General features: G+C 33.2%; 2 protein-coding genes across 5 annotated transcripts; both read right to left on the bottom strand.

The window, feature by feature from the left end:
* Positions 1-227: 227 nt before the first annotated feature.
* LOC130649104 (axin-1-like) lies at positions 228-7,016 on the bottom strand. The gene is made up of 6 exons (XM_057455317.1): positions 5,947-7,016; positions 4,513-4,662; positions 3,189-3,264; positions 2,960-3,088; positions 2,107-2,870; positions 228-1,704 (listed from the first exon to the last, which is right to left on the bottom strand). The coding sequence occupies exons 1-6, from the start codon at positions 6,531-6,533 to the stop codon at positions 1,062-1,064; spliced, it is 2,349 nt and encodes a 782-aa protein (XP_057311300.1). The 5' UTR covers positions 6,534-7,016; the 3' UTR covers positions 228-1,061.
* A 720-nt stretch (positions 7,017-7,736) lies between these two features.
* On the bottom strand, positions 7,737-24,114 carry LOC130649105 (radical S-adenosyl methionine domain-containing protein 1, mitochondrial-like). Of its 4 annotated transcripts, none has more exons than XM_057455318.1 (16): positions 23,926-24,108; positions 23,282-23,334; positions 22,725-22,831; positions 21,342-21,474; positions 20,308-20,353; positions 19,759-19,820; positions 18,718-18,916; positions 18,142-18,192; positions 17,159-17,212; positions 15,782-15,845; positions 15,273-15,285; positions 14,588-14,666; positions 13,144-13,199; positions 11,527-11,581; positions 10,411-10,508; positions 7,737-8,235 (listed from the first exon to the last, which is right to left on the bottom strand). In XM_057455318.1, exons 1-16 carry the CDS (start codon positions 24,061-24,063, stop codon positions 8,124-8,126), a joined length of 1,320 nt encoding a protein of 439 aa, XP_057311301.1. In that variant the 5' UTR covers positions 24,064-24,108; the 3' UTR covers positions 7,737-8,123. The 4 variants fall into 4 exon arrangements, 2 of the variants coding, with proteins under 2 accessions (XP_057311301.1, XP_057311302.1); XM_057455319.1 differs by lacking the exon at positions 7,737-8,235 and adding an exon at positions 8,243-10,081 and having other exon boundaries at positions 23,926-24,114; XR_008983002.1 differs by lacking the exon at positions 11,527-11,581 and having other exon boundaries at positions 23,926-24,111.
* Positions 24,115-24,499: the final 385 nt, after the last annotated feature.

Genomic DNA, 24,499 nt, shown 5'->3' with positions numbered 1-24,499 from the left:
CATATTAATTTTTGTGTATATTCTTCGGGGAAAGATTAAGTCACCTAACAATTTAGACACGTTGAACCTAAGGACTAGGTTCTAATGTTAGTTGAATAAATTGGAACGACGCATGCGTAGCATTATTTCACAATCGCTGTTATTGATTTTGGCTGAAACATCAATTAAATAAATATACAAGAAAAAACAATACATGCAAGAAAAATAAACAAACAAACAAACGTAAATAGAATATGTTTTTGTTTATATTTTTTCACTGTGTAAAAATGAGTGTGAGTACAGATTTGAACGCAAACATAGAGGTTTTAAACATTCTATGATACGTCCAACATTTAAAAAAAGAATACAAAATAAAAAAATAAACATTTCTAGATTCACAATATTTAATATACACAAGAAAGAAAAATACAAAACACTTGTAACTTTTTTGAAGCGTATGAAATACAGTCGACTATGATAAAAAAGATACACCACAACTCTACCTTAAGAGGGGCAATTTTCGCGGGAATTAGTTTTCGCGGGGTTTTGTCAATTTCACGAACATAAAATAAACCGGCGAACTTTGGATTTCTTTTCTTTTTGAAAACAATTTGCATTTTTTTGTCTTCTGGTTTACCAAGCACTATACATGGCAGATATGTGAACTTAAACTTTTTTAAAAAAATTGAGAAAATTGCGTAATTTTTTTTGGCGAAATTCGCAAAAATCTCTCTCGTAAGGTAGCCAATTTGTCTCCTTTTTATGTATTCAAATCGAGGTAAAAATCAAATGATTTGATTTGATAACAGAATATCGAAATCGATACGTATACATTTTTCTCCACAAAGTCGACTTTTTATCCACATAAAAGTTGCTGTTAGACAGCTAATAAAGATACAATAAACAAAAAAAAAACGAACATAACGAGGACAAAAATCTGACACTAACGAGCAACTGCAGTAGCATTAACGAAGAGAAGATATACACGTTCGTATAAAATCTTTGTCCGAACATAGAGCTGTGTACATATGTATAAAAAATAGAGTTAGAAAAGACGAAGAATATATATATAGAGAGATAATTTATTCTAGTTTCTCAACTTTACCGATTATTTTATCTTTATAGCGTGGAAGGAGTTCGTCATCGTTTTTTATTTCGTCATACACAACTTCACCATCGTCGTCAGATGTTTTGAAAAAGAAACGATAATTTCCCTTTTTCGTCTCCTGTTTGAATTGTCCAAGAGTGACGTCGTAAGTCGGTATAGATATCCGATATGGAATAGGTTCAACGCCGAAGTAATATGTAACTGTCGTCATATTTTTTGACCGACTTTTACTGTTATCACTACCATGACTCCTGCCAGTACTATGGCTTCTAACGTCACTATGAAAGTCACTTCTGGCATTACTGCCACGATGATCGCTTCGAACCGAACTGCCGTGTAAGGAACCGTGACGACCTGTACTGTGACTTCTGGCTTCACTTTTATAATCTACTCTAACGTCACTTCTCGATTCGTAATAACCTTGGCTATTCCATAGTCTTGACGCAGAGGAAGGCACAGTAGAGATTTGTGAAGGATTATATGAAAGAATAGAAGCCGAGTCTGAATGTGACCAATTTCCAGAAGCCACACTTCCAGTGTGTTCATGAGAAGCATCACTGTAAGTTGAATGCTGCTCAGGATAGTAGCCTGAGGACTGAACTTGATGAGGACGAGTCCTAAAAGTAGTAAAAAGAGTTATTAGCAAACCAACCTAGTTCATTGGTACACAGCGATACCTTATTGGTACCTTAGCGTAATTATTTCAGGTCAGCAAAAAGCTGATGTGAAATGATAGTCGTCTGCTTCATATCATATTTTGTTTTGTTAACGCACAATCCAACATGCAAACAACTGATAAAGTTAGAGTGAAAATAAGAGTAAAACTTTTGCAAGTTCAAGCAATCAAGAATTTTTGGTTATCACTATTTGCCTTAGAATTTCAAAAAGTTACTGCTACTTTAAAAAGATTGTTGCGACAATGCAAAAAAATTAGTAAATGCAAAAAGAAATACCAAGAATAACAAGTAGACAGAAGATAGCCGAAGGAAAAAACGATTGCGCAACAAAAAAATATATACCTTGCGTGATGATGCTTCTTTGTAGAGCCTCTTATTGGTTCTTCCAAAACACGCTTAACTTCCTCTAGTACATTTCCAGTATCTGGCTGTGGTAATAAAGGCATGCCAAGATCCTGTGCAATTGGTTGAACTCTAGAATTATCATAAACAACAGGTTGTTTCTTACGTCGTAAAGCAGGAGATGGTGAAGGTTCTGGGTATTGTGTTTTATATTTTTCGTTTTTTTCCATCCATGCAAAAATCTTTGATTTATCAACAGGTAATGCATCAATATCTCTACCATGTTCCTCTCCATACCCTTTATAATATCTATGTAACTCAGGATTAGGTTTATTATTATAAGTGTTTGGAATATTGTGATTACAATAAGAGTCTTTACTTTTACAACAACATGGTTGCTGGTTATGATATCTATTATTTTGGGTAACTTTATCATGCTTGTAACAAGATCCTCCATGATTTTCACTATAAAGCTTTTCATGGCGTATTCTATCAAAACAAGCTTGACACTGACATTCACCTAAATTATTTCTCAGGGAATGATGAACAGCATTACGTAATTCTTTTGCTTTGTCTTTTATGTTTCTATCCCTTTCCATGTTAGCACCAGAGCCACTATGAGAAGAAGCACCAGCAACACTATAACGATCAGATGCTGGTGGCATAATCCAAGATTGTGTATCGAATTCACTAGCATCAGTTTCATGAGGATTGTAGTGTGAAGAATATTGAGATTGAACAGCTTTTGATTCAATATGATGTGGCTAAACACAAGAAAAATGAATGTAACACTAACTATAAATAAAAGCTTTTAAGAAAATTATAGCAAATAATCAAAATAAATGTGTCTTACCATATCTGGATATTGATGCTTCTCTAGTTCACGATCATTGATTACTTTGAGAAGTTTCTGTGTTAGCTGTGCAGCAAATTGATCTGGCTTTAAAGGCCTGAGCCTTTCTTGGTTGAGGCGTTGAGTACGCTATACAAATAGTAATAATTCCATTATAAACATTTTATTCAGTTAAATAGACTGACACAGCTATTATGTGACAACAGAAACAAGAGAAAAGACAACATACCGGCCTAAAGTTCGCCAAATCGGGAAGCTGATCATGATTGCAGCTTCGAACACTACGTGGATGTCCTGTTGACCCACTACAAAGAAAGTAAACATATTTTAAAATCATTTATGTTTGTTTTGATACATTTTAAAATATTGAATAAATTTTTCTTATATTTAATCACCTGTAAAATATGCACAATATGTCTGCCTATGATACTTGAATTGTATTGTAATCGAATATTATAATTGCAGTAAATTGACATTTATAATATAAAGTTATTGCATTGCACTTTGAACTTTGGGTTGAAATAAATATAAGAGAAAACATTTTCCATGATAAGCACTTTTGGCCCCGAAAACTGCATAGCACAAAAAAGATGCAGATACTTTTTCCGACAATATCTCATACATTGAATACATTGTTGGGGGTTTAAACTATCATTAAGCGTGGATGATGGCTTCTGATTCCTGTATATTTATTTGAAAACCTAATAATTGTCAAAGCCAATTGAGCTTACCAAAAAAATGTGAACATTTAAAAAGGTTTATACATTATATTTTGATGTGTTTTCAGCTTTTCTCCAATAAACAAGGTGACTTTTTTTTAGATTTTCCACAGTAGGTAGTATCAACTGATGATAATCAATGTAAGTTAGCCTAAGCCCGTTGTAACTTACCTATAATAAATTCAGGCTAACAAAGAGAATCTTATCTCTTAAAATGAGACCCAGAAAAGTTGTACCACTGTCACAAATAAAATAAAATTTGGCAAATCACAGATTTGGGAAAAATAATAAGCAGTGGTTCACACAAATTTGTTTTACTTAATCCAAAGAATTTTAAGATGGATGCATAGGCATACCCATCATTGAGAACGATGAGGTGAATGTCGGTGTGAATGGGATTAAATTTTAGTAAGAAAAACTGTACCACTGTGATAGAAGCTGCTATATTAGATAGCTAGCTACACATTTTTTCTTAAAGGGAGTTTGTGACGGCAATCTTAAAATTAAAGTATTAAGGCCTTCTTAGTTTACAGTTAAATGATGTAGCTAGTTAGCTACGCAATAAGAGAAAAAAATTATGGTAACGACATTTTAGTTCAGTCACAATTTAAGATGCAAGGGTGTGTGGATGACTTAGGTAACTTACAAAACTCTCTTTAATAAAAGGTTTAACTAATTTCTTAAAGTAGTTATATTAGGGTCGAATATATTCTTATTTACTTCGCATCTGATTCTTACACAATAATATTCCGGCTAAACTGAATCTTGTTTATACAGAACTAATTTAAGTAATTTTATTTAAATTTGTAAAAAAATAAAAGTTAGTTTGCTTACCAAGAGGTTCTTGAATCAGCCATAGATAATTTGTCACTGTCATTTATCGTATCTGAGTAAAAACTTTGTGTATCTGAACAAATTTTTGATGAGCTAGGTGTGCGAACGAAATCTTTTTCATAAGGTGTCAAAGCGGATTGTTGTTCATTGCTAGAAAGAACATTATGAAAACAGTGATTAATTTACGGAACAGATTTATTGGCGACATGTTTAAAAGGAAACGTTTGTTTAACATTTTTTTTTATCTATCTCTTTTTTTCCTATATATTATAACGGTTGTTAAAAGTTTTGGCAGGCGCCAAAGAGACAAAAGTCGCATAAACATAATAACATACTGGATAAGAAGTTGCTACGCAAGCGATGCATTAACGGTTTTAAAAACACAAAAGAATATCCCACTTTCCTGAGATTTCGCTCATAATAAACACAAAGAATCTTATTGAAGAATAGGTAAAATCAAATTAAAACGTGTAAATCTCACATACATAACATCTCCGTCTTTATTTTATATTTCTTTTATTCCTTGTCTACTCTCCGCGTTTGTGATAACAAAAGCGCGGGACATTACGTTTAAACGGATAAGATGGTTAACGCAAGTAAATACACTTCACGTATTATTAGCATGCCATCTTTACCGCGCTATGTAAGATTCACCCGGTTTTTAGAGTGTTTATTTAGACGATTTTTATATATACAAAATGTCAAATTTTTAACGTCAAATAAGCAAGAAAGTTGCTGACTCGACGTTTTTCCAGGGATTGCCTTTTTTTAATATTTTGGCAACTTGTGCGAAACTGTTAAAGAAAACGGAACGCCATATGACGTCACGAAAGTCATCAAATTTAGTACGAGCGCTTTGATGGTCTTTGTAAGCAGGCGGCCTGTCAAACTAAGGGTTAATTGAAAGCACAAATGTCCTATTGTGGTTGTGAGGCATTTTTTAATTCTTTTATAATACGAAGGATCTAAGGGCTTACAATTAAATAGACATTTAACCTTCTGTTAAAGCTACAAGTAATTGCGCGAAGAAAATGCTCTTCGTCTTATTAAGAAATTAAACAAAGCTTTTCTTTGCGTCATTAAAATATTCAGGAGGAGAGTGTAATTTAATAATGTTGTTGGAATTACTCAAGCAGAAAATTGGATCATCATCATGCGATCAAAACAAAAGTTTTAACAAATTGCTTAAAATTTGTCATGCTTTTATTTGCAAATATTTCTTTTTTTTGTTGTTGTTGTTACAAAGAAAAAGTTTGTTTTGACTTCGCAAGAATTTAATTGATTTAAATAAACTTAAGTCGTGTAAAACACAAATATACGCTAAAAACATTTCCTCGATACTTTATCTACATGGCTCAGGGTTGACCTATTTAAAATTTGAATAAGTAAGGCAAGGTAGACATGCTTATGTGAAATATATTTATTATACGTTACCTTTGCTCGTTGCGATGTCCATGCTCGTGCAACACTTCTAAATTTGAAGTTCGCTTCATCGAAGACGACGGCTTTCCAAACTTATGAAAATCGCTTGCATTGTACTGGACTTGCCCACTTGTTTCGCAATAAAACGTAAAAAAGTCTGATTTTAAAAACTTAGGGTAACATATATCTCTTAAGTTTCCAAACACTTCTTGCTCGATTTCAGATAGTATATTTTCAGTTATATTATTCGCTCGCAGACGCATAGCTAAGTTATTACGAGCTTGATCCGATATGGGTACACGTGAATCTTTGATTCGTACAAAACGAGAATAAACCTCTTTGGCTGTAGCTTTATTCGGAGGACAATTTCTATATTGTTCACAACTGTACCAACATTCAAACAGCACACCTAACTGTTCCGTTTCTAGGAATTCATAAAATGTTTTCGAGCCTTCATCGTCCTCGAGAAGTTCTTGGAAACTTTTTTTCCATTTCTCATAGCTTGGAAGATTTTCCTTTCCTTCGTTCACCGGATTTTCCACGTACGTATTTTTTGCTTCAGAACCCATCGGGGAAGGTCGTTCATCAGTTGAATTCATTGCATTTGCGTAACTTTTATAATAGATCTATCTGTAACACACCAAATATTATCTATTTATTTACTATAGTAAAAAAATCCACCGATATATAACACAAGTAGCCAGCATAGATCTTGTCAAAATTATACTTTTTAAAACTTATACATCTCCACGATATGTCTTGATAAACTTTTTAAATGTTCGCGTCCACATAATGAAGAAGAGAATAAAAATGGCGTCTCTCGTATGAGTTTAAATTAAGCTTTCTGTTTCAATAAGAAAAAGCCGACAATTTGATATAGATACAAAGAAAACACGAAAAAAAAATACATCGACCAGTAAACTTAAATTAAAATATCACTTTAATCGTATGTATAACATTCCCAGAGCACAAACTGTTTGTGTATAATTTTCCCCTTTTCAGTTAGAAAATCAACCATCACATTTAAAAAAAACTATATAAACTTTTAAAAAGCGATGTGTTTAAATTCGGCACCCAGCCTCGTAATGTATAAAACATTTATTCTTTAGAGGCTTTTCTTACAAGTTCAAAGACACCGATCGCAGTAGCGGTTTATTTACGATTCGGTAACCTTACGACGTCATTTTCTTTGTGTTTCACACCGCGCCAATCATGTTCTGATTTCTATAAAAACCGCACCAATCAAACGTGAATATTATTGTTATTACATATCTTACAACAATAAGATTTAGCACATGTTCGATGGCTTGTAATTATTAATTAAAACTCAGTAATTTGCAGAATTATGAGCTAGAAGTCATACATTTAAAACAGGCTCTATTCACTTATCGTTCTAAGAAAAACCGATTGATAAATTTTTTCCGGCTTCATATTCCGCATTAAAATTATCTTGAGTTACCAGCGTCGCGAGAAATCCTAAAAACCTTTGATATTATGTTTAAAATAAAAACTCCTATACAGAAACCGTCTTATTAGTTAGAAAAAGACGGTTTCTACACGCTGTTTGAACGAACAGGATATCGCTATCCACGCTTTTTAGTTACTGCTAAACAAAACAAAAAAGAGTTTGAGTCGAACTTTTGCAAATGCTTTTTTTAAGTTTTAAAATAATTTTGTAACAATTCAGTGCATTGCCAAGATGGGCAACTTTATATCTTCTATGTTCAGTAAAATTGAGATTTCCTTATAGGAAATAAAAAAATCGATTGTTCTAATATTTGAAAGGGTTAACAACAATAGCGTGTGTGCTAGGTAACATTTGTGCAAAGAATATATTTATATACAACAATGTTATCATGAGAACTGCTAATTCTATATGTAGTATTGACAACCTCTCAATAACGCCGCCATTATGTTTTATTTTGCAAATGATCGTTGGCTTAAATCTATGCGCATTTTTTTTTCTTCACTGTTTTTACTTCATTCAAAAATGGATACTCATTAATTGGTTTTTAATGATTTTTAACAACGAAGTGGATTTCTTGAAAGCCAAGGAATTCAAAAGACATTCTTTAAGTATACTTTATTAAGATCTCTTTGATGTTATCGTTTGACCTCAAACCACGTCCCCAAGGAATAGGCTCTGTTTGTTTCCGCGTTGTCAATTCAATTTCTTCCCCACTTCGTACTTAAGCCACTTTTGAGGCGTACTTGTCCCTGTTCGTTTTTTGAATAGCAATACACAATTCTGTGATAACAGCATCCACAACTATCATTCCTTTTTCCGTGATTCTCAATCCCCTGCAATATAAATAGAGCTTTAAATAAAGGTAAATGTAAACATAGTTTTAAAGAAAAAAATTGTAAATAATTAATCATGCAAGCCTTTCAATAAAATCGTCACAGCGCCACAAGCGAAAAAAATACAATGAGCGATAACTATGGAGTCTGCACAAAACAATGTTAAGATGACGTCACGAAGCGCGAGCTCTTTCTATAGGGCGGAAGTTTTATTATAGCATCTTCTGAAAGCAGTCCAAAATCGGGAAATACTATTATAGAAAAGAAAACGTGATAAGGACTGTAGTGAAACGTATAATCCAAATTTGAATAAATATTAAAAGAGAAAGAGTTGTAGCAGCATGGCCACGCTCGTAAGCTGGTGGCGATCACGTTTCGCGTGTCGGGAATTACTTGAGCAAAGACTTTGTTTCGTGCCGAAAATTATCCATCTGCATGTAAAAAGAAATCAAAAGTAAAAAATGTGCACGATGGCACATAACGTCTCGGTTTTTTTTCGACAAGAATTGGTTTGTTGGTGTCCTTAATGACTTTTACTTTTAAATAACCCATTACCTTTTGGTGTAAAACCTGACAAGCTATATAGTCGAGGCCAAATATTATTGCCTTGTTAACTCTTTTACCAAATTTTGCAGAGGTTTACTTTGTTTATTTTATTTTTTATTCTATAATTTTAAAAATTAGTAAAGTACAATACTTAAATTTGTTTTTCTTGCAATCTGTTCCCAGATTCCTTACCCAAAGGCGAACTGTTCTGGATTTTGAAAATAATTATCTAGGAGTTTTATTGTTTACTTGAAAAACTTCAACTTTTTGTTTTATGAGAATTATACTTTCTTTTCCCGGATTTAATATTTCTAATAATTTTTAATATTTTCTAATAATTCTACAACGCCAGGAATAATATTGTTTGGCCTCAAGCTCTTCTAAGGTTAATGTCAGAGACGTACAGTAATAGCCACGTGAAACCGGAAACCTATTACCAACAAAACAAAAATCAAAGAACATGCTTATTGTATAATAAAAAATCCTGCGTGATGGGATAGAAGAGCCTGGATAATTTTATTCTTAAAATTTGAGAATTCTAGACTTTTTTTAATCTCAGGAAAATCTAAGTTAGGTTACCACCGCTAACCGCTGACTCTCGGCGCAAAAACATGCTTCCAAGCTTCTCTCAAAAGAGTTGAAATCATTTGACTTTTTTAGCGCTTATTTTTTTTCAACCAACAAAATTCAAAGATATGCAAGCAATTGTACAATCCAATTTATTCAAGAGAAATATCAAAAAAAAACTTTTTTCACTTTTATAACAGTTCACAATTTCCAACTTGTTCCCCTTACTGCCAAATATTTAGTACTGGCTTCATTCTTGGTTTCATTCTACACTTTCTTATAAAGAAAACGTATATACTAAATTGGCATGAAAAATTACTAATTTTTCAAATTGATTGACATAAAAATATCTAATTTGCAATCAAAAGCGTAGTTAAGTGGAATGCGGTGATTGCCATGCAACTCATCAACGGTGTTTTTAAAACTATCCACGAATAGCACACATTCCTTCGCATCCTTAAAAGTAGAATCAATCACATTTAGTTGGATGGATGTTTCTGTCATCCGATTTAATTTTGACAGTATCGTGTTCATCTCGCCGCCTGTACATCCTACAGTATGAGTCATTCACTTCATCATCCAATCTTCAATTCACTATTGAGCAGGTGATAAAATCTTCGTAAAACAGAAATATTATGTGAATTTAAGCGTTTTTACTTGTCTAACCAGGAAGTTATATTTGTTTGTTACTCTTGTGCTGCAAACCCTTGGAGGTGAGGGTTGTTTTTCTTTCCTTCAAGGAAAAAAGGAAATTGAGAACTAAAAATAACTCAACCTCTTACCCAGGACTTGTTAGGCTTTTGATATATGGACGGCAGTGCAAATATAAAAAGCCTAACAAATCCTGGGGACGACGTTGAAAGTATCTGCGACTGTTATTCACAAGTTTACATTAATTAGTAACAGACCAACATTTTAAAATAGTGCGAAGGAAATAATTATATCATCGTGAGAGTGACCATTGTTTTTTTCACGGAACACGAAAACACTGGCCTAATCTCGTACGTGGTTGCACGTGCCAGGTTTTTATATATCTTTTCAACATAGCGGTTTTCATCTTACCTAGTGTCAATTGCTAACAAATCATTTCGTATGGATTGCTGGATAAATTCGCCTTCTTTTAGAAGATGGTATGACCAACCAACAAGCTCTTGAAACGCCTATAAATGCAAAAAATGAGTGTAGTGGGTGTTTTCTGCAAGTGTGTGTTTTTTGCAAGTGCGAGCAGTAGCACGTTGAGAATATAGCAAGTAAAACAATCATCTCTGCTTATGCGCACAAATGAGAATATTTTTGATGATTAAACCGACTTTTGTTATAGTAGAATACATGCTCTACTCGGAATCAATATTTAAAGGGGAGCTTAAAACTCACTTGGACGCTTTTCCCAGAACACGCATTATTAACAGTACAATAAAAACTAAAGAGGAGAACTTGGATAAATATTGATGCAGGAATATAAACAGGATAACTCAAACCCCCGATAACTTAAAACACCCGATATCTTGAACACCTGATAACTTGACCCCTGATAACTCGAAACTCCGATAACGCGAACCCCCGATAACTTGAATCATGATAAGACAAACCCCCGATAACTTGAACTTTTAGTAACTCGTAAAATTCACTTGATAAGTCGAACCCTTGATAACTCGAAAATTTGTTAAGTCGAACTATTTCCCGGTCTCAAAATACCTCTTATAACTAGAACTCTAGCGACAAAATACGGACAAAATGTCTGAAATTATATACTTAAAAAATAGTTATAAACGCTCTTTTGCAGTGAACAATTTTCTTGTCAAATTGGAGTTATCGAATGTCCCGATATTTTGAACATTGGACATTTGACAACTCGAGCTATTTTTTTGGCCGTTGAAGGTTCGATTTATCCGGAGTATGTTACATATTACAATCAACGTCAAAAGTAAACAAATTCTGCCGCAAGGTGTCAGTGCTCATCCTCTCATATACACATCGAATGTTCTTTTATGTTTGGTATTTACACAATAACATGCGAAAGGTTAACAAAAACACAGAAGCTGATGTTCAAGGCTGATGGTTTTTAGGAGAGAAGTGATTACATTGTAATTGTTATGACTTTGGCGAATTTCCGATCGCTTGTACTTTGGATACTCTATCCTGGGCTAGCTCGTCTCAGTTTTAGCATTAAGAACTTACACTAGACTGGATTCCAGTACACATTCGTAGACTAAGCATCATTACTTCGTCAATTCTTCAAAGAAAAACAAACAAAGGTTATGAGAAAGTCTTGGCCTTTATAAATAAACACCAAAAATAAATTATTTCCCACATTTTGAAAAACAGGAAATTGAAATAATGCTGAAGAAGCTATTGATATATATTACGTCGAGGAAAGTTTAAGGAAAGAATTACAAAAATGTGTCATAGCCTGACAATAAACGTATTGACGTTTGACAGGCGCAAGTGATGACACCAAAACAATTCAATACTTGGTCCATAATATATTTGTTTGGACAAGTTACAAGCCAAATTGCTAGCTAGGTAAAATGCAGAATCAAATAAACAAAGGAGACTTTATGTTAAAGATGGCTACAAATGAAGTTGTTGTTGTTTATTCAGGCCTTCGCTAGGCGTCAGCTAGGTGATGGAGAGCAGAGAGAACAAAACTACTTCTACGTGTGTTTAGGTTATAACTTTTAGTGCTAGCTATTATTATCAAAAGCCGCTTTTTTTTGTTTACTCTTTGTCGTAGGATTTTATCAAGGAAGCATACTTTCGTCAAGTCCATTTTAAGAGGTCGTTTTCACCCTTCTTATAAAAATCGGTGTCTCGAAGGTTTGCTTCTGTGGAGATGATGATTCATTTACGACACCCTTTTAATAGATGTTTGAAGTGCTAAACATCTAATTAGAACTAATTATAAAATAATTTTCAAACATTTTTTTATGTTTCAGTGTAACAATAGGATTCTATATACTTCGCTACGACAATTTCTTTCAGCTCGTTGTCCTCAAAACAAACACGCTAATGACGTCAAACTGTCGGTAGCGCCAAACAAGGGTAACACGTCTACACAATTAAAAAACGTGCGAAGTAAAAAGTCGCCGTCCGTCGGCAATTCTTCTTTTCGCATACAAGGTGTTAATTATCAAGTATGTAGGTTGGGCCTATAGCTTTCAATAATTTGTTTAGCTTTGTTGTGAAAATGTTTTTTTTTTGAATAAGAATATTATACGTTGCTACGAACTCGTTTGGCCGGCTTACTTAGAATCGGATAGATGAATAACATGACGCAGCTAACATATGAAAGAAATAAACATAATCTTTTTTTGCAGATCAAGATAAAATTTAATGGAAGTTTTAATAAAACTGAACGTCAGTTCTTCAAGTTTAAATATATTCAAGTTTAAAAGAAATACTACGAAATCCAAAGCAATAATACATCAAAAAATTTTTATAGCCATGGGTTTCATTCTCTTGATTTTTAAGGTAAAAGGAGGGTATGTGCTAAGGACAAATCCCTTTAAATTAATCATAAATATTAAAAAAAATTCTACCAAAAAAAGTCTAGATTATTGCAAGGGCGATGAGAGTGTGAAAGTAAAAAAAATTGCTAACCAAACCCGAAAGTTATCTTTTGTACAAGAAAAAAAAAACGCCTGGAAAATATTAAACAAGAAATGGTTCAAATAGATAACAAACAAAATGCAACAGTATAGAATAAGCCGCCCTTATTATTCCTGTTTTCACCCTAAAAGCGATACTTTATATGAACTATACGAGTAAATTATAAAAGCCATAAGCTGTACCCACCTTTCTTGTTGTGTTAATACATGACATCTTCTTATACCATGTCCTTTTTTCTCAATCTAAACATGGTAAGATTTTTTGTGTGAAAAGATCGAAGTAAAAGTGCAAGGGCTGGTCTACACATTCCTTGTACTTAATTAACCCTGTCTACACTAGACTGTTTTATATAAGACTTGGTAGGAATATAGTATGACACAAAAGTAATGAATTGGTGGGGATTAAGATTTGCTGTCATCGACAAGGTTGACATGGCAACTGCCAAATATAAAAATATAAGAACTCTCAGTTTAAGCCCTGTTGGGGTATTTCTTAAAATAAAAGCCCTCTTCCAAACTTTAAAGTAAAAATAGGGTTAAGCTAGGTAACAAATTATTGGTTGTACACCATGGAATCTAATTATCCATCTGACTCCTTGTTACACGGTAAAAAGACCACGTGGTTAGCAGCTGACGTCAGCAAAAATAGCGATAATAGCGTGTAGCAATATTTTCTTGACTACCATAAGAACTCTTTTTCCATTAAATTATCGGGTGACCGTCATCAGTCGGTTAGGGCACGATATTTTCCCCGATATTATTACGTTTCTTTTGTCTGGAGTTAAATTTTGATTTTGCACAGTTTCAGTACTATTTTATAGATTGTTTTCGCGAGGCCAAAACAACGGTAATCTTTGGATTAGGGAGATCATTTTCATTCACATGTATGTTTGAGATGACTATCTCCATCAGTCGCCACGTAGGGACGACTTCTTGACGCTGGTGACTAGTTTGTATAGTGGGAAAGGTCAACGCGCCTAGGTTGCCATTGATTGATGTATTTACTCTTTTTATTTAAAGATAGAGAAAAGCTTGACGGTCGCACCGGTGCGTCACTATACTAATTTTATGTTACAACCAATTATTCGCGCCCGTTCTTTATCAAATTAAAGCGCTAAACTCCCTTCCATGTTATTAATATTTAGGACGAAGCGCCAAAACGAATATAACTCCATTCAATGTTATTGAAGTTTAGGATGAAAATATGTAAAACTTTTTGGAATGGAGACGTCCAAACACAAAGAATCGTGATATAATCGAGAAAAGCATTGCATTGCATTCCTGATTTTTCGTTCAGCTAGTGGGAAGTGTAAAATGGCTAAGAATGATGAAAAAACAAGAAAGTTAAAACATATCGGACATCAAGGACAATCGACCACGTTATTGGCAGCGAAAGAATGCACATAAATAACCAGTCCATTCATGAAAAGCAGACAATCAAAAATTGTGTTGAAAGAAAAAAATCAATTTGTAAACTGCCAAAACGCGGCATGACAACTTGGACAGAACTCTAAGCTACTCCTCTGTTCACTGTGTACATTTTGACACAAAAAATTAAAGAAAGCATAGGAGAAGAGCTGTTTAAACACAAATCTCTAGGGGCTGTAAAATGTCGTAGTTTAAAAGCTAACCTGGTTAATCCAATGCTCTGGAACTGGCAACTGAACTAAAGCATGATGTTTATATTTGTTGTCGGCGAATGTCGACAATCTAGGGTGAAACAAGAATACTTAAATATGACGACTAGGCACATTTTCTTTTAATAATTGATGCTCAATGTCGCTTAAGTTTTTGTCGCGTACAGGTTCAAATACTGCTTACCTGTCGCTTATCTACTTGGAAAGGTTAATTTCACCTTTTGCTTTCTCAATTAGGCAACCGAAACCAAACTTATGTTTAAATCACGTTTTTCGTGCAAGACTTACATAACTTTGTAAACAAGGTATATCTCTGGAAAACTATTTCTTTTTATATCCCTCCTTTCTTCTTTTTTATTTAATCACTTTAGGCCAGCCGTTGCTCTCAAGTTGTAGCGTTTTTTGGAAAGATTTGACACTAATTTTGCTTATTAACAAAAAAACGTGAAACTGTTTTTATTGAAATACCGACTGGTGGCCTTGTGGTATAGCGGCATTCGCCTCTAGTACGAAAGGTCTGGGGTTCAAACCCCGGCTGAGTGATGTACTACGACCACCTTTGCGGGACCCGCAAAGGTGGTCGTAGCACATTTAATAACTGCACAAATATGAACTGAAGAGGCTATCCTTGGTAAATAATAGTAATAATTATAATGATATAAAAATTAATACGAAATACCTGCTGTGTGCGCCTAAAAAAAAAAAAGAAAAAAAATTTAGTTCACCTTAGATTCCGAAATTATTTTTGTCAGGAACTGGAGTTTGAGAGGCAAAAAGACATTAGATGAACAGGCTCAGTATTTGTAGCATTGGAGATGTTATCATTCAGATGAGAAAATTGAGTTGGCTGCGACATTTGGAAAGAATTGAGAGGCATAATTGGGTAAGAGCAAAAAGCTTGGCAGTAGGTAATAAGGACAGATGTGATGGAGAGAAACTTGAGTTTATAACTAACACAGTTTAGATCAATATTGATCATGTATGAAGTACGTATGCACTTAATAGGAAGGGAGGGGGTCAGAATAAAAGTGTGGGGGTACAAGGGGGAGATTAAATGAGCAATTTGGTGTGTACGATCTTTATGGATGCCCCCCTACCTTGTCCAACCCATTCTAGCAAGGAAAGCGACTAAGCCGAGAATAAAGATAAAGCTGCTGCTGCTGGTGATGACTTGCTTGTTGTACCTACCTGGTCCTATCCCAATATAGTCCTTGCCACACCAGTACGACAAATTGTGTTGACTTTCGTAGCCCTACAATATGGTGTACAGTAAAGTTAAGTTCTATACAATCACATGTAAGCACTTAATAACGTTCGGTACTGGTTCTCAATCCAACTTGAGTACGAGAAACTAAACAGTAACAACAAATTAAGAATACAACTTTTCTCTGACCAAAAATCCTAACTTTGCTTTTAGTAAAGGTCATAGCTATATGGTATTTCATTTTGTATGTAGGCATGCAAAATGCCTCAACTCAATCTTATTACCAAGGTAATAAGCAATATTCACGTTTTTTGTAAAAACGTCTAAATTTTAGCTGAGGTTGGTTACAATTCTTCAACAAACAACATAGGAAACAAAACATAGGGAATAAAACATAGGAAACAAAGCATATGGTCAGATTTACTGGTGACGGTGAATATTATTAGGATTGGAAGTAATACAAATGATCTTGTTTGTAAAAACAGACACGTATAATAGTATAAAAAAAAAAATATTCGTTCAAAATAAATGTTCTTATAACATATGAAAGAATTCAGGAAATGTTTCTCAACTCTGAATTGTAACATTATAACAAATTTTTTTTTAAAACATTGAATGACGAAACAATCTTGCGATATTTTGAACACCAATGCTTGTTATGAACTGATGTAAGAAATGATGCGGTGTGATTTGGAAATATTCACATTAAAGAATTATTTTTGGGGTATCTGGACTTCATAATCCTCCTCCATCTGTTATTTCGATGTATTAATTTCATTTTATCCTCGCCACTGCAACCTCTATTCTTTATAGAGCACCATGGCAGGCTCTCTACAGTATGCATTAAATCCAGTCCAACTTTACCTCTTAGCCTAATGTTTTAGTACTTACTGGTTTTTTAATGCAAACTGTAAAAAAACATGAATTTAAGTTTAAATATGTTATTTTATATGAATATATTTTATAAGATCTGCACAATCATTAAGATTTTCGGCTACCTACTTTATCAGAATCTCTCTTTTATGCAAGTCACTATTTTTCTATATTTTTTCATTCCAAATTCGCCAGTTTTGTTTTTGTTTCGCATTTTCAACAACTTGTTTTAGAACATATAGCTAGTATGTTTCACGTAATTATAAAATCAGCTTGATATCACTTGATAATGGAACACTGTAACAAAAAGCGTCGTGCATTTTTATTTTTATTTTACAATAGGTCTATTATTTCGAGCAATGGGGAAATAAGAATAATGAACAGCCTGGTTAGAATTTTGGTTTTCTTATAACAAAAAAGGGTGTAATCCCTTAAAAACACAAAGGTGTACCGAAACGACAAGACACTGAAGTTTATAGAGTACTTACTTTTTTAGCGAAGTTTGAAATTTCATAACGATGCAAACCCACTGCTTCAAGATTCTGGTAAAACAACATATAAAAATATATACACAAAAAAACAAAAGCATTTTCAAAATTAAGTTACACGTTCACAAAAAGTTTCATTTTACTCGAAGTGAAGTGAAATTATAGTACCATGTTAAAATCCATTTATTTAGATGAACTTTTACGTTCCTTGTAGGTTGGAATCTTGTTTCTGACAATGACAACTACAAATTCTTACAACCGCAGTAACGTTTAACTTCATTTTAGGACAATAAAGCTTCTTATCAGAGCCTGGAGTGATTTTATTTCACTCCAGGTGAAAGCAAACTCTCGTGTATACACCACCTTACATGTTTGAGCGAAATTCGGAATTAGGCTAGGATATGCATATGCTAAAAACATAGGCCTATAGTATGCTTACTTATTAAAGATTTCTCATAAGAAACAAGAAAATAAACAGCGATAAAACCCTAAAGGTAAATTTACACTAGGTTAAGATATGGATATGTAGGTAAAACATTTTATTGTGCGTACGGAAAAAGAAAAGACTAAAAATACTAAAAAACAACAACTAAAAAAAAGACTAAGCAATGTGCATAGCAAATATTTAAAAATTCTTCTGAGCCTGAATATGCTTATAAAGGTTATGCTAAGCATCCATCAATGCAGTACAGAAATTCGAACACGCAGGAAACCACAACAATTGTTCGACGAATGTTCGAATGATAATTTTTCTTATTTGTGAATGGGCACTTCGTTGTCGAATGTTTTCTTAAAATTCTTAAAATTTAACATGATAAAACTTTAAAAAAAAATAATCGATGGTGATGTAAGAATAATAGATTTTACAACAAGGTTTACGTTTCAGCTAAAGCAAAATTCAACTTTTTACTGTAGTATCAAGAAGAAGAAAAAACACAAGCGAGCAAAAAGAAGAGTTTTAGAAACACATGTTAGCTAGCTACCTCTTTTGTGTCTTGGTACATACGAACCATATCTTCATCTGAAGGAAGACACTAAAAATATATAAAATAAAATCACTGATAATTACTAACCAACATTTGTAAAAAAAACAACGCTACATAATTTAGCAAGGCATAACAATTTAGGAAGAAAAAAAATTTTAAGAGGGTCAAATAGCAGATTTTTTAAAAAATTAACAAAAAAATTGTCTTTCAGGATAATTTTTTAAAGGATTCTGCCTTTCCCTGATTCTCCCTGATATGAATTCCTGATTTTCCAATTAATTTGAGAGCGAGTGTCATTGAAACTATTTCAGCGTGATATTTCATGTTTAGTGGTTAGCCTACTTATTTAAAGGAATATACCCTGTCAATTGTTTCCAGGAGAGACAAAAAAGGTGGTTCTACCATTTAAGACACAGAAATCTCTGAGATTTTTGCCCAACTAGACAACGGCCTGATTACGCGTAGATCGAAACCACAATCATTTAAATGCGAGTTAAGCGCTCTACTGACTGAGCTACGGATCCCCAAAGCAAAAAATAAATAAAAACAGAGATAAAAATTATAGGCACGCACGATTTTTCCAGCTTGAAACGATTTACCCATAGGTGTCAACTTCTTCATGGTCAACTCATACAAGGAAACGTGGTTTAATTTCATGTCTGTAACTTGTTGCAGTTCCTTTTGCCACTCAGTTGGAGTCTGACCAGGTCTTCCGAACATCAAATCAATTGACACGTGACTTCCAAACAGATGAGAAGCATGACGTAAGCAACTAAAAATAACATGCAGTTTTTTCTAAGGTGAGTGTAGGGAAGGGATAAACATGCACATAATTCTAAAAGAGTTTCCAATCAATCATTTTTCAAATCAAAATTGTAGAAGAATTGCGGAGAATTAGGTTTTTTTAACAACATTGTAAATTTTACGCCAAAACAAGATTTTAATTCTTTTTCTCAATTTTAAATAATAAAATGAAAGTAACTTTGTCAAGCACAACAAAATCTTGATCTGTTGTGATTCAATTGAAGAGTTTCAGAGGCGGTAGTAAATTGACGGTCGGTCTGCCATTTTGAATTTTATAGAGAGCTGAGGTTTGGAATCAATATAACAACACATTCTTTTTGCTATCTAAATGGTAGACAAGGCAATTTTATTATTTTGGTAAACTGAATAAGCAAGCAACATTCAATTTTTTTATCGTCTGTGTTCGTTAACATTGCAAATTGTTTCGTGTGCAGATAAGAATCCTAGACTAGGAGAATTTAATTTATAGGCCTTTGTCTCTTGTCAATAAGCTGTAACTTCGTTGCAGATGGCAGATTGATAAGCGATACACCTAGCTCTGTTATAACATCGGCTCTACAGATTCATAGCTGCCCAGCTTTTTTATTCTAATTTGTTTGGAGGTAGCATGGAAACTAGACTTTAGGATATTAAAAGTTGTACACGTTTTTAATTATTACCCGATTAGGTACACCGGATTTGCAATACGGCTACATAGAAATTCACTGGTAGAGATGACACCATCACCTTCCTCTTTTTGTGCCTTAAACAAGTCCCCTTTGTTATGTAATACCCCTCCTCATAATTTTAGGTACCGCAGAGTAAACAAACCTCATTGCTTCTCCAACGGAATGTTCTCTACCAAGCAACTTTAAATCTTTATTATTCAAAGCCTAAAATAAAAACGTAAAGAGTAGTTTGGGATAAACTATAATGTTTTTTCTGTAAAAGTAGAAAAGCATAAAAAATATATATAATGCTCGCTATCTGTCTGTTAGTCACTTCACTTAGTGAAGTAAAGTGTGGATTCCAGTGGATCTTTCCAGGGGTCGTTGACTTGTAAAATAAAATAAGCTAAGCATAAAAAATATATAGAAATAGTTGAAAATTATTTTGTGTAAAGATAAAATGATCAAAAAATTTTTTTTTAAAAAGGAATAGCAAGGAAATAAAATTATTATCAGAGTTTATATTCTTTCCTCAACTTATCTATTTTGCAAACCCTGAACATAGCTGTGCCTAGATTGCGCATAGCTGTACCTCGATTGCACATAGCTGTACCTAGATTGCGCATACCTGTAACTAGATTGCGCATACCTGTACCTAAATTGCACATACCTGGACCTATATTGCACATAACTGTACCCAGATTATACATACCTGTACACCAATGGATACTCGATTAATCCCTGCATGCTTGAAATCCCTGGAAAATATTAAAGAAAAATCATCATACAAAGAATTATTTTAAGGTTTGGTTTTCATTAGGCATTTAACAGACACTATTTAGCGTGCCAATGGAGACATCTTCATAAGTTAAGCCACCGTCCTATCGCCAGGTGCCATGGTTTTTAAGGCTATAAAAAAGTGCATCTTTTGTCCCTATGTTCACAACAACATCCGACCCTCATATCAACGTCTAACTTGCTGAGTTCCCAAGTACAGATCTATGAAATGTTTTTCCAAGGAATTTTAAATTTTCCGTGTGTATTTGTTCCGCGAAATTAGCATTTCGTTTCGTCTGATCAATTACATTTTACATTCATCTTGGTTTTAAAGATGGTACACCTGTAATAGTGATACAATAGGGAGTTCACAAAACAAGAACAGGGACTATCTGCAGGCATGTTTTTCATTTTCATGCAAGCCCGTCATATGAAAAGCGCACATCATCATCATGATTCTCGGCTTAACGTCCGCTTTCCATGCTAGCATGGGTTGGACGGGGTATATTAATGACCCTCTTCCAATCTGATCTAGACTGTGTTAGATCTAAATTCAACTTCCTCTGTATCAAGTCTGTCCTTATAACCTCCTGCCAAGTCTTTCTCGGTCTGCCTCTGGGCTTTGCCCCAGGAACTATCAAGTCTCTACACTTTCTTACCCAATTATCCTCCTCCATTCTTTCCAAGCACCAAACGTAAAATAAAATCAAAACAAAACAAATATGGCTGATGTTGAAATTTCAAAAAAATGCAAAACTGACAAAAAACTGTTGAAAACACAAAATTTGTGTTATATTTACTTTTTCTGTGTATTTCCATATGATATTTTTACATCGTAAAATATTCGAAGTTCTACCTGCAATCTTATTCTTTTTAAATCAAAGAGAGAACAGCAATTTTTTTTTCCGTCGTAGATGGCTCCGTTCTTTTTTAAACAAAAACGTTTGAACACAGTTAAAAAACTGTTACCTCAGTAATTTCTGTTCGGTTGCTGTTGGATTCACCTCTAAAGTAATTTCTGCTGTATTTTTAATAACACACTCTCTTGATACTGCGTTTAAAATCGAATATATTGTAGATGGACGTGCAAGGCTTGGAGTTCCTAAAATAAAGTACGGATGTAAGAATAAAACTTACTTCATATTATTTCTATGAATGTACTTTTATAAACAGCCCTCGCAATGTAGCGGCATATGTCGAGGTAAATCTTGTTTACCTCAGCAATTTTCCGCCAAGGACCTTTTTTCCCTTGGTTGAATTAGATCCAGAAACACTTTCTTTTAATACACAAAGCGTTTTCGTCGCTTAAATTGTATTTAAAACTGACCACGAGTTGATCAAAATGAGAGTAAGAGGGTGGTTTTTTAGACGGTTGGTTCTCTTATTTTGGATTCACAAGTTTAAACGTCCCTCACTTGTCTCCAGTATAAACAAAATAAAAATACCACAGTCAAGTAAAAAAAATGCAACCAAACACGTACAGATATTGTGGAATTAGTTATGGTATGCAAACGACTGCATGGCATCATATTTTCTTCTGGTAACGTCTTTGTTTTGACTTGCATTAAAAGGACTAGTAAATGATTCAGTAAAAAAACTATTTGCTAAGAGCTGTCTCAGTAATTTTTTTCCAAGGTATTTTTTGCTATATTTTAAGTGCTAAGATTAGAATTGAGAAATTATGTTTTGCTAATTCATTCAGATATAAAAAATGGCAAATCTTTCCCAATGCCAAAATAAAACACCTTTCTCGAAATAACACCCAGCTCTAATAAGATACATTATACACCCTATTTATAAGCACCGAAAGAAAAATAATAACCAGAAAGTACATACAATTAACTATCAAAAAAAAGTTTGTAAGATTCTGCCTTGACTAACTAAAATAAAACAAATAAAAGTTGGGTGAAAATGAAACAAAAGCTGAATTAGGGTAAAATTTCTCTCATTGGGTAATTTTGCTCATTAGATCTCTTTGATTTTTTAAATTTCTTTTGTACTGAGATATAATTGGGCATCACCATACCCGATATAATATTTCAGCCTTTTGAGTTGGCAAAAAAAGTTTTAATTCAATGTTATTTAAGAACTATGTAGTCAAAAATTTCCTGGGCGACCCAGTCTAGACCGCCAACCTATTTGACACTACCGAAGATTCGCCCTGCCAGAAGAGAACCATTAAAAGTGTACTTGCATAAATGTTTTTTTGGGAAAAGTCTTTATCTAAAAAATACATTATCCGCGAAAATTATTACCAATGAGACGTTAGCACAGCACACTTTCAGTAAATACAAAATTAAAAAAGATAAATCTTCTTAGAAAAAGGATTAGTTTTTTAAGTTGTCCACTTACCTCCACCAAAATATACAGAGTTGATTTTCTTCACATCATACATTCTAACTAGTGATTGAAACTCGCGAATAAGACATTCCTCCATCAAGTCATGATCGATTTCATCTCTATTAAAAACAATTAAAAAGTTTACAGAAGAAACATATCCATATAGTTCCAAATGTTTTTAATCACACTGCAATTAAGATTTTTTTTGACTTCCGGGCTTTATGAAAAAAAAAATTATGATTAGTAAAATATTTATTATTTAAAATAATTATTAAACATGATATCAGGGCTGAATGGTTTCATTTTTTGTAAAATTTAACGCAGATAGGGACAAGTGTGTCACATTACCAAAATGTTTATTTTTGGTTTCAGGCAGCATTTTTCTGTTTTTTTTAGGGTTTAGTTACTATATCAAAGTCTTTACAATATATTTGTAGGTGTCTTTAAATTCCAGACCCCCTAACCCAAGATTACGCCGGATTTGATGTAATTGATGACGTAATAATTTTTGCATAATTAAGCTTTCAATTAGTTTCATTAAACAATATAAAAACAATATAATGACATACCTGACATACTTGTTGAAGTCACAATATGGACACAGCTTTGCACAAAATGGCCACTAAAAACACATCAACACACACCATTATTTTCAACTCATACATAACACTCCCATAAAGTCACTCCTCATAAGCAATTTACTATAAGTTTGAAATTGTGGGACATGTTTTTTTAACAAAAACAAATCAAGCCTACTTTAAGGCTTGCTGTTTTCCTTTTTTTTAATTTTTCGGATAAAATGTTTTAAACTCTTTATGAAATATAAATAATGATATATAAAATAATGAAAAACATATAAACAAGACTTATCAAAACGAGCACTTGTTGTTAGTGTATTATAATTAAAAGGACAGCCTTGGTTTGTACTGTAGTATAAAATATTTATACACTAAATAGCAATTCCATCATATGTATGACAGACAAGTTTCTGCGGATTTCTTCATAAGCTAATAACTAGTTTGGAAAATTGTTTTCATAAAGAGTATAAACACACAAATATTAGGAGATGAGTTATAAAACATAGAGCCTTAAAATTTATTTGTTGCGAACCAGCAAAACATTTGAAAACCTACAAATTACACATGTAATATTCAAGAGAAAAGACCAACATGGTATCAAGATAGATTAACATGGAACATAAAAAAGTACTTACATGGATATAAAGGGTTGCACTTTTTTCGCTATAATATTCATGCTCATGAAATTGTTTAGCAATCCATTTTCTCACCATAACACCACTTATCAAACCAAATGGTTTTGATGGAATAAGTTTATTACGCCCATAATACATAAATATTTTAAATATCTGAACGAATCCATATTAATACAACTAGGTTAAAAAATCCATAGGGTGCAACGAGTTGTACCTTTGTTTTTTTTTAAATACAAGCAAGAATAGCAAAAGATAAGCAAGACAGTGCATAAACTATTTTTGCTTAATTTTGTATTTTCGGAAGAAACTTTTATGAATGAAATTTCTTGTTTTCAAAAATCTGAAAAAAAAAACTAATAAATCCTTTGATTAGTGGATTTATGGTGGTTGTGAAAAACAAAAAATTTGGAATCCTATATTTATTCTACACCAAGCTCTCCATAGAAGTATAACATACAAAGTCACTTGTATTTATTTTTTATCTATATAATATTACAATGTCTACCATCTTTCCTGGATCTTTTAATTAAGGCATATAATCTTGTTTTGTTTTTATTTATTTACTTACTTTATT

Source organism: Hydractinia symbiolongicarpus, chromosome 7, assembly GCF_029227915.1.
Source record: "Hydractinia symbiolongicarpus strain clone_291-10 chromosome 7, HSymV2.1, whole genome shotgun sequence".
NCBI lineage: Eukaryota > Metazoa > Cnidaria > Hydrozoa > Anthoathecata > Hydractiniidae > Hydractinia > Hydractinia symbiolongicarpus.
Note: the sequence above shows the minus strand (reverse complement) of the source record. Positions and strands in the feature narration are given on the sequence as shown.

What these genes read in the sequence shown, in the direction of transcription:
- LOC130649104 (XM_057455317.1), bottom strand. Translation starts at nt 6,533, where the DNA reads ATGAATTCAACTGATGAACGACCTTCCCCGATGGGTTCTGAAGCAAAA. An exon ending in GGACATCGCAACGAGCAAAG is followed by an intron (nt 4,663 to 5,946) that starts GTAACGTATAAT and finishes TGTTCTTTCTAG; the next exon opens with CAATGAACAACAATCCGCTT. An exon ending in AAGAAGCATCATCACGCAAG is followed by an intron (nt 1,705 to 2,106) that starts GTATATATTTTT and finishes TACTACTTTTAG; the next exon opens with GACTCGTCCTCATCAAGTTC.
- LOC130649105 (XM_057455318.1), bottom strand. Translation starts at nt 24,063, where the DNA reads ATGTATTATGGGCGTAATAAACTTATTCCATCAAAACCATTTGGTTTG. An exon ending in GTGCAACCCTTTATATCCAT is followed by an intron (nt 23,335 to 23,925) that starts GTAAGTACTTTT and finishes ATGTGTTTTTAG; the next exon opens with TGGCCATTTTGTGCAAAGCT. An exon ending in CTCTGTATATTTTGGTGGAG is followed by an intron (nt 21,475 to 22,724) that starts GTAAGTGGACAA and finishes ACTTTATTTTAG; the next exon opens with GAACTCCAAGCCTTGCACGT.